The 13,007-nt window shown below is 49.3% G+C and overlaps 2 protein-coding genes across 2 annotated transcripts in view; both read left to right on the top strand.

Moving 5' to 3' along the window:
* Positions 1-8,056, top strand: part of LOC140685994 (uncharacterized) — a 93,145-nt gene extending 85,089 nt beyond the window's left edge. The window contains exons 103-111 of the mRNA XM_072938381.1: positions 91-205; positions 645-706; positions 1,618-1,732; positions 2,172-2,233; positions 3,145-3,259; positions 3,699-3,760; positions 4,672-4,786; positions 5,226-5,287; positions 8,015-8,056. Of these exons, the coding sequence (XP_072794482.1) occupies positions 91-205; positions 645-706; positions 1,618-1,732; positions 2,172-2,233; positions 3,145-3,259; positions 3,699-3,760; positions 4,672-4,786; positions 5,226-5,287; positions 8,015-8,056 (750 nt within the window). The remainder of the gene's footprint in view (positions 1-90; positions 206-644; positions 707-1,617; positions 1,733-2,171; positions 2,234-3,144; positions 3,260-3,698; positions 3,761-4,671; positions 4,787-5,225; positions 5,288-8,014) is intronic.
* On the top strand, positions 6,208-12,626 carry LOC140685641 (actin, cytoplasmic 1-like). Its single transcript, XM_072937527.1, has 4 exons — positions 6,208-6,329; positions 6,747-6,784; positions 9,128-9,221; positions 10,975-12,626. Exons 3-4 carry the CDS (start codon positions 9,152-9,154, stop codon positions 12,234-12,236), a joined length of 1,332 nt encoding a protein of 443 aa, XP_072793628.1. The 5' UTR covers positions 6,208-6,329; positions 6,747-6,784; positions 9,128-9,151; the 3' UTR covers positions 12,237-12,626.
* Positions 12,627-13,007: the final 381 nt, after the last annotated feature.

Below are 13,007 nucleotides of genomic sequence, written 5' to 3'. Positions count from 1 at the left end.
TCCCCATGACTAAGTGGGGGAAAGAGCCCGTGCGTGAATGTGATGGTTTCTGGCGTTGGGTTCTTGTTTCATTGCCCTCTGTGTTCCTAGGGGTTGGCGACTGAGCCAGCAACCGATAGCCAGACGTTTGGACTTGCTCCAGGGCCAGTAACAGCGCATGACACGTTGAGCTGTGTTGATGGAGCTGGCCCAGCTGACACGTTCGGTAAGCTAGTGTACACGTCTGGGGCTTTGCTGTCCCTCTCTTGGCTTGATCAGGCGTCTGTCCAGAAACTCAATTTTCGGAGGGAGCAGTGCAGCTCTGCGGTAGAGTGAATGCATGCTTAGCCTGCAGGACTTCCTGGATTCGATGCCCACTGCCTCCCTTAAACAGAACGCCTACTGTGAAACACCTGGAAGGTGTAGGTCCTGGCACGGTATCCGTCCCCTTTTGGGCGGTTGGCCTTTGCCACCTGTCCTCACAGAGATCCCAGCACGACGGCGCTTCTCCTTCCAGGAAGCGCTTTAGCCCCCTGACCTCCTTTTGTGCCCCTTGGTTGCACTGAAGCACGCATGAGTTGGGGATAGGTGAGGAGAGGAGGGGGGGGTTTGAAGTCCCCAGAGGTTCGTGTCCCCATTAATGTACGTGTGACTCCTTCTTACAGGCCACGTGACAGTGCCCCAAAGCGGAGAACCGGACGAGGCCGATTTCTTTTCTGATAAAGAGGTACCGTCTCCCTTTGTCACTGTTCTTCTCCTTCGTTCGGTAGGTAAGCGTCAGGGCACGCTGCAGCGGGGACGCCTGGGTGCTTTGAGCCTGCGTCCCCAAGTTTGCATTTGCCCGGGAAGGTCTGCGGGCTTACAGGGTTTATCCCAGTGCACACCTCCTACAGTTACCGGGTGCTTCACGTCGTGTGACTGCACGACCGACGCACCTGCAGTAACTTTGGAGACTCACCTCGTGAAACGGGTGTCTGTATCTACGTGGTGTGGCCCAGTTCTTTTCCGTTAGCGTTTATGAGGGGACGCTGGAGGCGGACAGAGCCCTGTGGCAGTCAGGTGCTTTCCTGTCGTCGTTTGATCTTGGCTTTTTTTCCTGTGGCCATCCTGATCTGAAAGTTACCAGGGGATGTCTGGCCTTGAGTGTAGGGGCTTTTGCCCTTTTCCAGCCCATCGCCAGTAACAGTGCTGTAGTTTCCCTTGCGACTTCCTCTGATGCTTGACCCCGCAGCCTTTGGCCCAGGCTGCCCTTCCCCGGAAGCGCCCTCGCTTCCCCCTGTGTGCACTGGGTTGTGTCTCTGAAGACCCAGTGCGGGCTTCCCAGCGCTCCGTGACCTAGCGACCTGCCACGGGCTCTCCTGTCCCTTGTGCCGTTCGCCGTATGCCTCCGCCCTGGGTTGGAGAGCGGTCAGACTTCTGCGTGGCGAGTCGTCTTCCTGGCTCCCTCCCGGTGGCAGAGTCGAGAGAAGGGCCTCCCTTTTATGTGTATCGGCAGCTCCTCCCAGGGGAGAGGGCTTATGATCTGAGAGGTGGCGTGCGTACTTGTTGTCCCCATGACTAAGTGGGGGAAAGAGCCCGTGCGTGAATGTGATGGTTTCTGGCGTTGGGTTCTTGTTTCATTGCCCTCTGTGTTCCTAGGGGTTGGCGACTGAGCCAGCAACCGATAGCCAGACGTTTGGACTTGCTCCAGGGCCAGTAACAGCGCATGACACGTTGAGCTGTGTTGATGGAGCTGGCCCAGCTGACACGTTCGGTAAGCTAGTGTACACGTCTGGGGCTTTGCTGTCCCTCTCTTGGCTTGATCAGGCGTCTGTCCAGAAACTCAATTTTCGGAGGGAGCAGTGCAGCTCTGCGGTAGAGTGAATGCATGCTTAGCCTGCAGGACTTCCTGGATTCGATGCCCACTGCCTCCCTTAAACAGAACGCCTACTGTGAAACACCTGGAAGGTGTAGGTCCTGGCACGGTATCCGTCCCCTTTTGGGCGGTTGGCCTTTGCCACCTGTCCTCACAGAGATCCCAGCACGACGGCGCTTCTCCTTCCAGGAAGTGCTTTAGCCCCCTGACCTCCTTTTGTGCCCCTTGGTTGCACTGAAGCACGCATGAGTTGGGGATAGGTGAGGAGAGGAGGGGGGGGTTTGAAGTCCCCAGAGGTTCGTGTCCCCATTAATGTACGTGTGACTCCTTCTTACAGGCCACGTGACAGTGCCCCAAAGCGGAGAACCGGACGAGGCCGATTTCTTTTCTGATAAAGAGGTACCGTCTCCCTTTGTCACTGTTCTTCTCCTTCGTTCGGTAGGTAAGCGTCAGGGCACGCTGCAGCGGGGACGCCTGGGTGCTTTGAGCCTGCGTCCCCAAGTTTGCATTTGCCCGGGAAGGTCTGCGGGCTTACAGGGTTTATCCCAGTGCACACCTCCTACAGTTACCGGGTGCTTCACGTCGTGTGACTGCACGACCGACGCACCTGCAGTAACTTTGGAGACTCACCTCGTGAAACGGGTGTCTGTATCTACGTGGTGTGGCCCAGTTCTTTTCCGTTAGCGTTTATGAGGGGACGCTGGAGGCGGACAGAGCCCTGTGGCAGTCAGGTGCTTTCCTGTCGTCGTTTGATCTTGGCTTTTTTTCCTGTGGCCATCCTGATCTGAAAGTTACCAGGGGATGTCTGGCCTTGAGTGTAGGGGCTTTTGCCCTTTTCCAGCCCATCGCCAGTAACAGTGCTGTAGTTTCCCTTGCGACTTCCTCTGATGCTTGACCCCGCAGCCTTTGGCCCAGGCTGCCCTTCCCCGGAAGCGCCCTCGCTTCCCCCTGTGTGCACTGGGTTGTGTCTCTGAAGACCCAGTGCGGGCTTCCCAGCGCTCCGTGACCTAGCGACCTGCCACGGGCTCTCCTGTCCCTTGTGCCGTTCGCCGTATGCCTCCGCCCTGGGTTGGAGAGCGGTCAGACTTCTGCGTGGCGAGTCGTCTTCCTGGCTCCCTCCCGGTGGCAGAGTCGAGAGAAGGGCCTCCCTTTTATGTGTATCGGCAGCTCCTCCCAGGGGAGAGGGCTTATGATCTGAGAGGTGGCGTGCGTACTTGTTGTCCCCATGACTAAGTGGGGGAAAGAGCCCGTGCGTGAATGTGATGGTTTCTGGCGTTGGGTTCTTGTTTCATTGCCCTCTGTGTTCCTAGGGGTTGGCGACTGAGCCAGCAACCGATAGCCAGACGTTTGGACTTGCTCCAGGGCCAGTAACAGCGCATGACACGTTGAGCTGTGTTGATGGAGCTGGCCCAGCTGACACGTTCGGTAAGCTAGTGTACACGTCTGGGGCTTTGCTGTCCCTCTCTTGGCTTGATCAGGCGTCTGTCCAGAAACTCAATTTTCGGAGGGAGCAGTGCAGCTCTGCGGTAGAGTGAATGCATGCTTAGCCTGCAGGACTTCCTGGATTCGATGCCCACTGCCTCCCTTAAACAGAACGCCTACTGTGAAACACCTGGAAGGTGTAGGTCCTGGCACGGTATCCGTCCCCTTTTGGGCGGTTGGCCTTTGCCACCTGTCCTCACAGAGATCCCAGCACGACGGCGCTTCTCCTTCCAGGAAGCGCTTTAGCCCCCTGACCTCCTTTTGTGCCCCTTGGTTGCACTGAAGCACGCATGAGTTGGGGATAGGTGAGGAGAGGAGGGGGGGGTTTGAAGTCCCCAGAGGTTCGTGTCCCCATTAATGTACGTGTGACTCCTTCTTACAGGCCACGTGACAGTGCCCCAAAGCGGAGAACCGGACGAGGCCGATTTCTTTTCTGATAAAGAGGTACCGTCTCCCTTTGTCACTGTTCTTCTCCTTCGTTCGGTAGGTAAGCGTCAGGGCACGCTGCAGCGGGGACGCCTGGGTGCTTTGAGCCTGCGTCCCCAAGTTTGCATTTGCCCGGGAAGGTCTGCGGGCTTACAGGGTTTATCCCAGTGCACACCTCCTACAGTTACCGGGTGCTTCACGTCGTGTGACTGCACGACCGACGCACCTGCAGTAACTTTGGAGACTCACCTCGTGAAACGGGTGTCTGTATCTACGTGGTGTGGCCCAGTTCTTTTCCGTTAGCGTTTATGAGGGGACGCTGGAGGCGGACAGAGCCCTGTGGCAGTCAGGTGCTTTCCTGTCGTCGTTTGATCTTGGCTTTTTTTCCTGTGGCCATCCTGATCTGAAAGTTACCAGGGGATGTCTGGCCTTGAGTGTAGGGGCTTTTGCCCTTTTCCAGCCCATCGCCAGTAACAGTGCTGTAGTTTCCCTTGCGACTTCCTCTGATGCTTGACCCCGCAGCCTTTGGCCCAGGCTGCCCTTCCCCGGAAGCGCCCTCGCTTCCCCCTGTGTGCACTGGGTTGTGTCTCTGAAGACCCAGTGCGGGCTTCCCAGCGCTCCGTGACCTAGCGACCTGCCACGGGCTCTCCTGTCCCTTGTGCCGTTCGCCGTATGCCTCCGCCCTGGGTTGGAGAGCGGTCAGACTTCTGCGTGGCGAGTCGTCTTCCTGGCTCCCTCCCGGTGGCAGAGTCGAGAGAAGGGCCTCCCTTTTATGTGTATCGGCAGCTCCTCCCAGGGGAGAGGGCTTATGATCTGAGAGGTGGCGTGCGTACTTGTTGTCCCCATGACTAAGTGGGGGAAAGAGCCCGTGCGTGAATGTGATGGTTTCTGGCGTTCGGTTCTTGTTTAATTGCCCTCTGTGTTCCTAGGGGTTGGCGACTGAGCCAGCAACCGATAGCCAGACGTTTGGACTTGCTCCAGGGCCAGTAACAGCGCATGACACGTTGAGCTGTGTTGATGGAGCTGGCCCAGCTGACACGTTCGGTAAGCTAGTGTACACGTCTGGGGCTTTGCTGTCCCTCTCTTGGCTTGATCAGGCGTCTGTCCAGAAACTCAATTTTCGGAGGGAGCAGTGCAGCTCTGCGGTAGAGTGAATGCATGCTTAGCCTGCAGGACTTCCTGGATTCGATGCCCACTGCCTCCCTTAAACAGAACGCCTACTGTGAAACACCTGGAAGGTGTAGGTCCTGGCACAGTATCCGTCCCCTTTTGGGCGGTTGGCCTTTGCCACCTGTCCTCACAGAGATCCCAGCACGACGGCGCTTCTCCTTCCAGGAAGCGCTTTAGCCCCCTGACCTCCTTTTGTGCCCCTTGGTTGCACTGAAGCACGCATGAGTTGGGGATAGGTGAGGAGAGGAGGGGGGGGTTTGAAGTCCCCAGAGGTTCGTGTCCCCATTAATGTACGTGTGACTCCTTCTTACAGGCCACGTGACAGTGCCCCAAAGCGGAGAACCGGACGAGGCCGATTTCTTTTCTGATAAAGAGGTACCGTCTCCCTTTGTCACTGTTCTTCTCCTTCGTTCGGTAGGTAAGCGTCAGGGCACGCTGCAGCGGGGACGCCTGGGTGCTTTGAGCCTGCGTCCCCAAGTTTGCATTTGCCCGGGAAGGTCTGCGGGCTTACAGGGTTTATCCCAGTGCACACCTCCTACAGTTACCGGGTGCTTCACGTCGTGTGACTGCACGACCGACGCACCTGCAGTAACTTTGGAGACTCACCTCGTGAAACGGGTGTCTGTATCTACGTGGTGCGGCCCAGTTCTTTTCCGTTAGCGTTTATGAGGGGACGCTGGAGGCGGACAGAGCCCTGTGGCAGTCAGGTGCTTTCCTGTCGTCGTTTGATCTTGGCTTTTTTTCCTGTGGCCATCCTGATCTGAAAGTTACCAGGGGATGTCTGGCCTTGAGTGTAGGGGCTTTTGCCCTTTTCCAGCCCATCGCCAGTAACAGTGCTGTAGTTTCCCTTGCGACTTCCTCTGATGCTTGACCCCGCAGCCTTTGGCCCAGGCTGCCCTTCCCCGGAAGCGCCCTCGCTTCCCCCTGTGTGCACTGGGTTGTGTCTCTGAAGACCCAGTGCGGGCTTCCCAGCGCTCCGTGACCTAGCGACCTGCCACGGGCTCTCCTGTCCCTTGTGCCGTTCGCCGTATGCCTCCGCCCTGGGTTGGAGAGCGGTCAGACTTCTGCGTGGCGAGTCGTCTTCCTGGCTCCCTCCCGGTGGCAGAGTCGAGAGAAGGGCCTCCCTTTTATGTGTATCGGCAGCTCCTCCCAGGGGAGAGGGCTTATGATCTGAGAGGTGGCGTGCGTACTTGTTGTCCTGGTGACTATTTTACTGAAAGTCCATGTGTATTATGTTAATTGTTTGTAACTTTTGGTTCTTGTTTTTGTGTGTGTGTTTGTTCATAGGAAGTCTTGACTGGGCCTGAAATTGACAGATCACTTCATGTTTCTGAGTCGGTTCACATTGCTCCAGAGGAACTAGCCGATCATGGCTCTTTGACGTCTGTTACTGCAACAGAAAAAAGCTGTACATTAAGTAAGTTGATGAACATGCATGATAGTTTTTTTCTCTATCGTAATACGTAGTGTGCCAGGGTGGATTTTTTAGCTCAGTAAGAGATAGAATGTATGCATTACAGGTAGTAATATTCGGTTCAGTTTTCAGTTCTCAAAAAAATATTATGAAATTCTGCTGTTTGTAAATGTATATGTTCTGACCATTTGTTTTTAATGGTTTCCATTTAACATCTATCTTTATAACTGTCCCATGTTTGATGATGTTTTTCGTCCAGAAAATGGTACAACTTTTTAAAGAGGCTTTTCTGCTTTATTATATAGTAATATGCATGAGTGACAGTTGATGTATATGTGTGTTCAAAATTTAATTTGTAAGTATTCTCATTTATGTGTCTGTGCCTTAGTTTTATATGTAACATTTCATCTTTTCATTCAGGTATCCAGGAAGATACAGAATCATCTTCTCGTTTAGAGGTAGTATTCTATTTTTATTATTAGTAGTATTGCCCTTAAATATTAACTAGTTTTGTTAATACATAAGTGAAGGTATGCTTTGAGGTTAGTTTCTCTTTTTGCATTTTCCCATCCATATTTTTCTTATGTTTTTGAATCTTCCATTAAGAAATTCTTTGAGTGCTAATGGTCTTACTAGTACCTAGTACCCTCTTGTTAATTTTCCAGTGTTACCTAATGAAACCAGTGTTTATAGCCCAGAAAGCAATGCTTATTTGTCCTATGGAATCGATTTGACTTCTTGAGCTGTTTTCTCTAAAAATTAGAGAGTTATTCTTTTTCAGCCTGTGACCAATTGTGTGTGTTTCTAATAAATGGATTTGTCCAACTCTCAAGGCATATTCAGAGAAAAATGTTTTGGGTCAAAAAGAAGACTGTTTTCATATTGTTGTGTTTTGTTTTATGTTTTTGCCAATTTGACCTTCAAAAGCAAATGCCTGTGAGTTGGAAATATTACAGTTTTCTTGTCAAGTAGATCTGCAGGGATAGTTTCATGTAAATCAAAAGCATGGTGAAGATTAGTAAATATGTGGGGTTAGTATACCAACAGTTTGGGTTAGTGACATTGTAATGAGGACAGCCCATATGGGATAGTTAGTGTGGCCTGCATGTTGTACTTTAATCGTGACCGTAGTTGAAGTATTGTAAGTAACAATGGTGGAGTGTTCTAAGCTGACAGCTGTGAAGAGAGGTAAATTGACCCTGAACTCTTGGATCTAGACAGGTGCTGCCTAGTGGCACAGCACTGTATTTCAAGTCAGCAGATATGTTGGCATCTTTGTTCTGTCATGCATAAGCTGTGGGGTCTTGGAAAAACTTGTTGGAGCTGATTGAATGTCAGTGGCCTTGTTGGTAAAAGGGCACTGGCACTTAACTCTGAGGTGTGTGCAGTGAACAAATGTAACAAATGTGAAAAGATGTCATCTGTAAATGGTGCTATAAAGTGTAAGACAGGATGATCACAGTGACAATGAATGACTTACTAAGTGCTGAGGACACTTTTTGACACCTGAAGGACAAGAAAATGGCAGTGGATAGTTAAGAATGGGAAAGTTAGAGTGGGCATGTGGAGTTCTCATTAAAATGGGGGTATGTCGTGTTTTAGTAGACTATTAGTGGAGATCTCTGATAGGTATAGAGTGATTTGGTGCTTGTGGGCATCTTGAGATTTTCGATGTTTTGACCTTAAAGGAATTCCTGCTTCTGAACACCAACTGCGTGCCAGGCAGTTAAGACACTGAACTGACCGAAGGGTTGAGGGGTTAGGCTGTAGTGGTAGGAACAGAAGGACAAGTAAACAGGAATCCTCTGTCAGTCACAGTAAGTCCTTCAGGTAAAGGAAGTGGAGAACTTTGGTTTTTGACAGAAGGGGCGTGTCTGTAGTTATGATGGGTGTGGAGTAAGAGTGGAATTCACTTAGTTGGCACAGATCAGAATGTGACCAAAGCTGCCAAGGGAAGGACGGGAAGGAGCCAGTGACGTGAAGGCCCAGGGAAGGAACACTCTGGACAGAGAGAAATCCTTGTAGTTTTTTGAAGAATTGCATAACTGTACTTAAAGATTCCGCTGTTATTAAGGCATCAATGTTTTTCTTATTACTTTGCTACTTTATTCAACTAGTTTTCCTAACTATAAAAGTTTTATCAAATAATAAGATTGTGCTAAGCCATTGTTTACTGAAATGAAGCAGCTTCTACAGTGTTCTGTCAGTACTCAATGTGACAGTCTCCAAGGTTTGTTTTCATGTCAAGGATCTCAATTTAATACTAAATCTGTATCTGTCGTTAGAAATATTTTAAATTTATAGGAAGTATATTTATGAAAGTACTTGTTTTAAAATAAGTGCATTTTAAGTTTTGCTTTTTTATTGAAGTGTGGTCAATTTACCATGTTAGTTTCACATATACTACAAAGCAATTCAATTTTACCAACAAAAATACTTATTTTTAACTATATCTTCATTTTTGTGGGGGAATGTAGAGTGAAGTTAGGTGTTTTGAAGTTAATTCTTTGTTGAAATGTGAATATAAGTCAATATTTTGCCTGTGAAAATACTTGCTCTGGCTTTCCATGTTCAGCTTACTGAATCAAAAGCCAAATGAAAATAAAAGATAGGCTTATTCTAGAAAATGTATATGAAGTTTTCTATTTATATGTTTGGTTTCCCAAGATACTCTTCTCTTGTTTTTAAGTCTAAATTGCTTTTAAAATAGGAAGGCTTTTTTTTTAAGTTTTGAAATGCAGGGATTTTCTTAGGGATTAGGAATTCTTTATGTGACTCATTATTAATATTGATTTTAACAGAGTATCTCTGAGAGTCTACCACAAATGTATGTGGATATTTCATCTGGAGCTGCAGGTCAAACAGGAAAAAATATATTAAGTGGACAAGTAGAAGGTAAGACCTGTATTTTATTAAAAAGCCATCTGACAGAATGTTGATTTCCAACATGAATTCTGATATATTCTAAAAGCCAAAGAAAAATCACCCGGTGAAGGTATAGTGAGGGAAAAATGAGAAAAGGAGGTAAATTTTATAACTTAGGTGTCAACGACAGATTAAATTGAGAGTGCCATTTAAGGAGCTTAATTGTTTCATTTCAGGATGCTCTGTGACCTAAGGACAGTCAGAAAATGAGGCAGGAAAGAGGGGATGAAGAATGAGAGTGGCAGAGGGGACAGGCAGTAAATGAAGGGAAAGGAGGTAGGGGCCTGTGGGAGAGGGTGGGAAGGTAGATCAGTTCTTTGGAAAAAGAAAGTGTCTGAAATGTGAGATGGACCTGAAGTGAGCTTCCAGCACTGTAGCTTGTCCGAGAAGCACGAATGTTCCCACTGTCCCCATATTCCTCATTGTTAGGCAGGCAGTGAGGACTGAGGTGCCTGATCACGCAGAGCTGGGTTTTACCTGCCGTGGGTGAACACAGGCAGATGTGGGTAGCTGTAAATGTCTGGACCTTCATGTCATGTAGTGTGTTGCTGCCTTACTGGATGGTGTCACCTACGCCAAAAGAGAATAAGGAAGAGGAAGAGAGCAGGGTGTGTTATGGGGGGTGAGGGGGGCAGGGAAGCTGTTTCCCGATAAATAGTCCATTAGAAAGTTTGCAACTTCTAATGCAGTTTCAATTTGGAGAAGTGTTATAGTGGGCACTTGAGGCTAGATTTTTCAGAAGGATCAGTTAAGTCGAGTAGACTCGGTATAGATGAGACTGTCTCAAATTTTAACTAGTCACCTGGGGACCCATTGAAAAGTGTGCATTCTGAACAGTAGGTCTGAGATTCTGCATTTCTAATGAGTTCTAAGCTGACACTCTTGTTGCTTGTCTTGAGACCACGCTCAGAATAGCAAGAGGGTAGATTTGTGTTTAGAGAAATCTGGGAGAAGAGCCACTAGAGAACTCAAGACATAAAGCATCAAGGAAAAGCGTAATTTTGTTTTTCTTTCTGAGCACGTTTATAGCCAGAGGGAGGCAAAGAGTTGAAGCAGAAATTACCGATGTAAGTTCCTGCCATTAAGCAGAGAGAAAAAAGAAGTGGTGGGGATAATCCATCAAAAGAATATAAAAGGGGGGAAGAATTAAGACCACAGATCTAGAGCTACCTTTGAAAAGGGAAGGATACAGTGAAAGGAAAGAGAAAAAAAGGTGATAGGTGATCTGGGAACTGATGAGGAAACTTGAGAGAACTCCTTTCAGATGGCGTCATATGTTTGCACTGAAGCAAGATTAGATCATTGCCACTGCAGAGAATTCCGGAAGCAGGAAGGGGCTAGAACTGGGGTAAACCACAGCCACTCCTCACAACTGTCAGACATCAAGACTATCTGTTGAATTGGCATTTGTTACTCAAATGAGATTAATTTCTGTATGGAAGCACTAGCTTTTTTTTTTTTTAGGATAGCTAATTTTTTGATGATTCTCTCATAGAAAGGCTTTTAAACATTAGCATGAGGTAACAAACCAAACTAATTTTGGAAACAGAAGAAATTAATAGCATTCATTCCCTAAATGCTAAAAATGTTTTCAGTGAATACTACAGTGATCTTGAAATATAAAAGACTTAATTTCTCATAATTCTGTGGCAATTAAATTAATTTTTTACCTTTTCAATAACCTTATGTCAACATTGAAAACCTAATATACATTATTTCTTAGGTGTGTCTTACATACCTTCTTGCACGAGTGGGTCAAGAAACTTCAAGATGACAGCTGAGACCACGTCCACTCCAACAGCACAGGCCTCTCACCGCTCCACCTTTGCCACTGGTCTACTCCACCACCAGTTTGCCATGGATAACGATACTGCTGCAATCGTGGTTGACAGTGGCTCCGGCATGTGCAAGGCCGGCTTCGCGGGCAGCGATGCCCCCCAGGCCGTCTTCCCCTCCGTCGTGGGACGCCCCCGGTACCAGGGCGTCATGGTAGGCATGGACCAGAAGGACTCCTACGTAGGTAATGAGGCCCAAAGCAAGAGAGGCATCCTGACCCTCAAGTACCCCATTGAACACGGCATTGTCACCAACTGGGATGACATGGAGAAGATCTGGCACCACACCTTCTATAATGAGCTGCGCGTGGACCCAGAGGAGCACCCCTTGCTGCTGACTGAGGCCGCACTGAACCCCAAGGCCAACCGTGAGAAGATGATTCAGATTATGTTCGAGACCTTCAACACCCCAGCCTTGTACGTGGCCATCCAGGCTGTGCTGTCCTTGTACACCTCTGGCCGCACCACTGGCATTGTGATGGACTCTGGTGATGGGGTCACTCACACTGTGCCCACCTACGAGGGGCATGCCCTCCCCCACGCCACCCTGCGTCTGGACCTGGCTGGCCGGGACCTGACAGACTACCTTATGAAGATCCTCATGGAACGTGGCTACAGGTTCACCACCACGGCCGAGCGGGAAATCGTGCGTGACATCAAAGAGAAGCTCTGCTACGTCGCCCTGGACTTGGAGCAGGAGATGGCCACTGCCGCCTCCAGCTCCTCCCTGGAGAAGAGCTATGAGCTGCCCGATGGTCAGGTCATCACCATTGGCAGCGAGCGCTTCCGCTGCCCTGAGGCTCTCTTCCAGCCTGCCTTCCTGGGCCTGGAAGCCTGTGGCATCCACGAGACTACCTTCAACTCCATCATGAAGTGTGACATGGACATCCACAAGAACCTCTATGCCAACACGGTGCTGTCTGGTGGGACCACCATGTACCCCGGCATCACCGGCAGGATGCAGAAGGAGCTCACTGCCCTGGCCCCCAGCACGGTGAAGGTCAAGATCATTGCGCCCTCTGAGCGCAAGTACTCCGTGTGGATGGGTGGCTCCATCCTGGCCTCACTGCCCACCTTCCAGCAGATGTGGATCAGCAACCAAGAGTATGATGAGTTTGGTCCCTCCATCGTCCACCGCAAGTGCTTCTAGGCGGACTGAGTTACCTTCCACCCTTTTCATGACAAAACCTAACTTGCACAGAAAAGGTGACGAGATTGGCATAGTTTTATTTTTTTTTCTTTTGAATATTTTTTTTTTTTTGGTACTGACTCAGGACTTAAAAACTGGAACAGTGAAGGTGACAGCAGGCAGTTGGATCAACCATCCCCAAAGTTCTACCTTGTGGCTGAGGACTTCGTACATTTTTTAAAATAGTCATTTCGAATGTAAGATGCATTGTTATAGGAAGTCCCTTGCCTTCCTGAAAGCTGCCCCACTTCTCTAAGGAGAAGGGCCAGTCCTTGCCTAAATCCACACAGGGGAGGGTGATGGCATTGCTTTTGTGTAAGTGATGGTCTCCAAAAAAAAAAATTACATTAAGTCTTGCTTTTGTTTTATTTTGAATGATCAGCCCCCCTTTTTTGTCCCCAAACTTGAGATGTATGAAGGCTTTTGGTCCCCTTGAGAGTAGGCTGAGGCATGGAGGCAGCCAGGGTTTACCTGTACACTGACTTGAGACCAGTTCGATAAAGTGTACAGCTTTAAAAGAAGGGGGGTGGGGGATCAGCCAAGATGGTGGAGTAGAGGAATCCTCGTAGCTCACCGTCTCCCACAAATACACCAAAACTCACATCCATGGACCCACCCAGCCAAGCAGAGCACCTGCTGAACTCTGACAGAACATTGCCTTCTTCAAAAGACGGAGACACCACAAATATGGTAGGAAAAAAGTAGAAGTAAAATAACTTGGGACTAGTCCTG

Source organism: Vicugna pacos, chromosome 15, assembly GCF_048564905.1.
Source record: "Vicugna pacos chromosome 15, VicPac4, whole genome shotgun sequence".
NCBI lineage: Eukaryota > Metazoa > Chordata > Mammalia > Artiodactyla > Camelidae > Vicugna > Vicugna pacos.
This window is presented reverse-complemented; position numbering and strand designations above follow the sequence as displayed.

Excerpts from the sequence above, each read along its gene's own strand:
- LOC140685641 (XM_072937527.1), top strand. The coding sequence starts at position 9,152 with ATGTATGTGGATATTTCATCTGGAGCTGCAGGTCAAACAGGAAAAAAT. Across the intron at positions 9,222-10,974 it reads ATTAAGTGGACAAGTAGAAG|GTGTGTCTTACATACCTTCT; the intron begins GTAAGACCTGTA and ends ATTATTTCTTAG.